Genomic DNA, 1,255 nt, shown 5'->3' with positions numbered 1-1,255 from the left:
AACCCCAAACACGCAGGTGGCTCAAGTTCGAGAGGTTCCCAGCTCTGCGCCATGCCTCCCCAGCTGACCCCAAATCCGCCAATAATTATAATTTTAGGGGGTCCCAGATCTGGGGCCATCCTTTCCTGGCTGACCCCAACCCCAAACTTGCAAACCCCAAACCCCAAATCCGCAGGTGGCTCAAGTTTGAGAGGTTCCCATCTCTGGAGCCATCCTTTCCCTGCTGACCCCACCCCAAACCCCAAAATCCAAACCCCAAACCCCAAACCTGCAGGTGGCTGAAATTCGAGGGGGTCCCAGCTCTGGGGCTGCCCTTTCCCAGTTGACCCCAAACCCCAAATCCGCAGGTGGCTCAAGTTCAAGGGGTTCCCAGCTCTGGGGCTGCCCTTTCCCAGTTGACCCCAAACCCACAAATAATTAAAATTTGAGGGGGTCCCAGCTCTGGGGCCATCCTTTCCCAGTTGACCCCAAACCCCAAACCCACAAATAACTAAAATTTGAGGGGTTCCCAGCTCTAGGGCTGCCCTTTCCCTGCTTTCCCCGCCCCAAACCCCAAACCAAATCCAAACCCCAAACCCCAAACTTCAAACCTGCAGGTGGCTCAAGTTCGAGGGAGTCCCAGCTCTGGGGCTGTCCTTTCCCTATTGACACCAAACCCCAAAATCCAAACCCCAAACCTGCAGGTGGCTCAAGTTTGAGGGGTTCCCAGCTCTGGGCCATCCTTTCCCCGCTGACCCCACCCCAAACCGCAAACCCCAAACCCCAAAAGCGCAGGCGGCTCAGGTTCAAAGGTGTCCCAGCTTTGGGGCTGTCCTTTCCCAGTTGACCCCAAACTCCAAACCCCAAACCCACAGGCGGCTGAAGTTCAAGGGAGTCCCATCTCTGGGCCATCCTTTCCCTGCTGACCCCATGCCAAACCCCAAAATCCAAACCCCAAACCCCAAACCCGCAGGTGGCTCAAGTTCGAGGGGGTCCCAGCTCTGGGCTGCCTTTCCAGCTGACCCCAACCCCAAGCCCCAAACCCACAAATAACTAAAATTTGAGGGGGTCCCAGCTCTGGAGCCGTCCTTTCCCTATTGACCCCAAACCCCAAACCCCAAACATTCAGGTGGCTGAAGTTCGAGGAGGACGTGGAGGACGGCGGCGAGCGCTGGAGCAAACCCTACGTGGCCACGCTGTCCCTGCACAGCCTCTTCGAGCTGCGCAGCTGCATCATCAACGGCTCCGTGCTGCTGGACGTGCGCGCCAACAGCGT

At 57.6% G+C, this 1,255-nt stretch overlaps 1 protein-coding gene across 1 annotated transcript in view; it reads left to right on the top strand.

Moving 5' to 3' along the window:
• The window catches only part of LOC130587300 (electroneutral sodium bicarbonate exchanger 1-like), a gene marked incomplete at its 3' end in the record, with an annotated part of 17,687 nt that overhangs the window by 4,002 nt on the left and 12,430 nt on the right, over positions 1 to 1,255 (top strand). Inside the window, 1 exon segment of the mRNA XM_057388277.1 lies at positions 1,109 to 1,253. Coding sequence (XP_057244260.1) covers positions 1,109 to 1,253 — 145 coding nt within the window.

The sequence above is a fragment of the Malurus melanocephalus genome, unplaced genomic scaffold (assembly GCF_030028575.1).
Source record: "Malurus melanocephalus ecotype Western Australia unplaced genomic scaffold, MMel_1.1 scaffold_1732, whole genome shotgun sequence".
Lineage (NCBI taxonomy): Eukaryota > Metazoa > Chordata > Aves > Passeriformes > Maluridae > Malurus > Malurus melanocephalus.
Note: the sequence above shows the minus strand (reverse complement) of the source record. Positions and strands in the feature narration are given on the sequence as shown.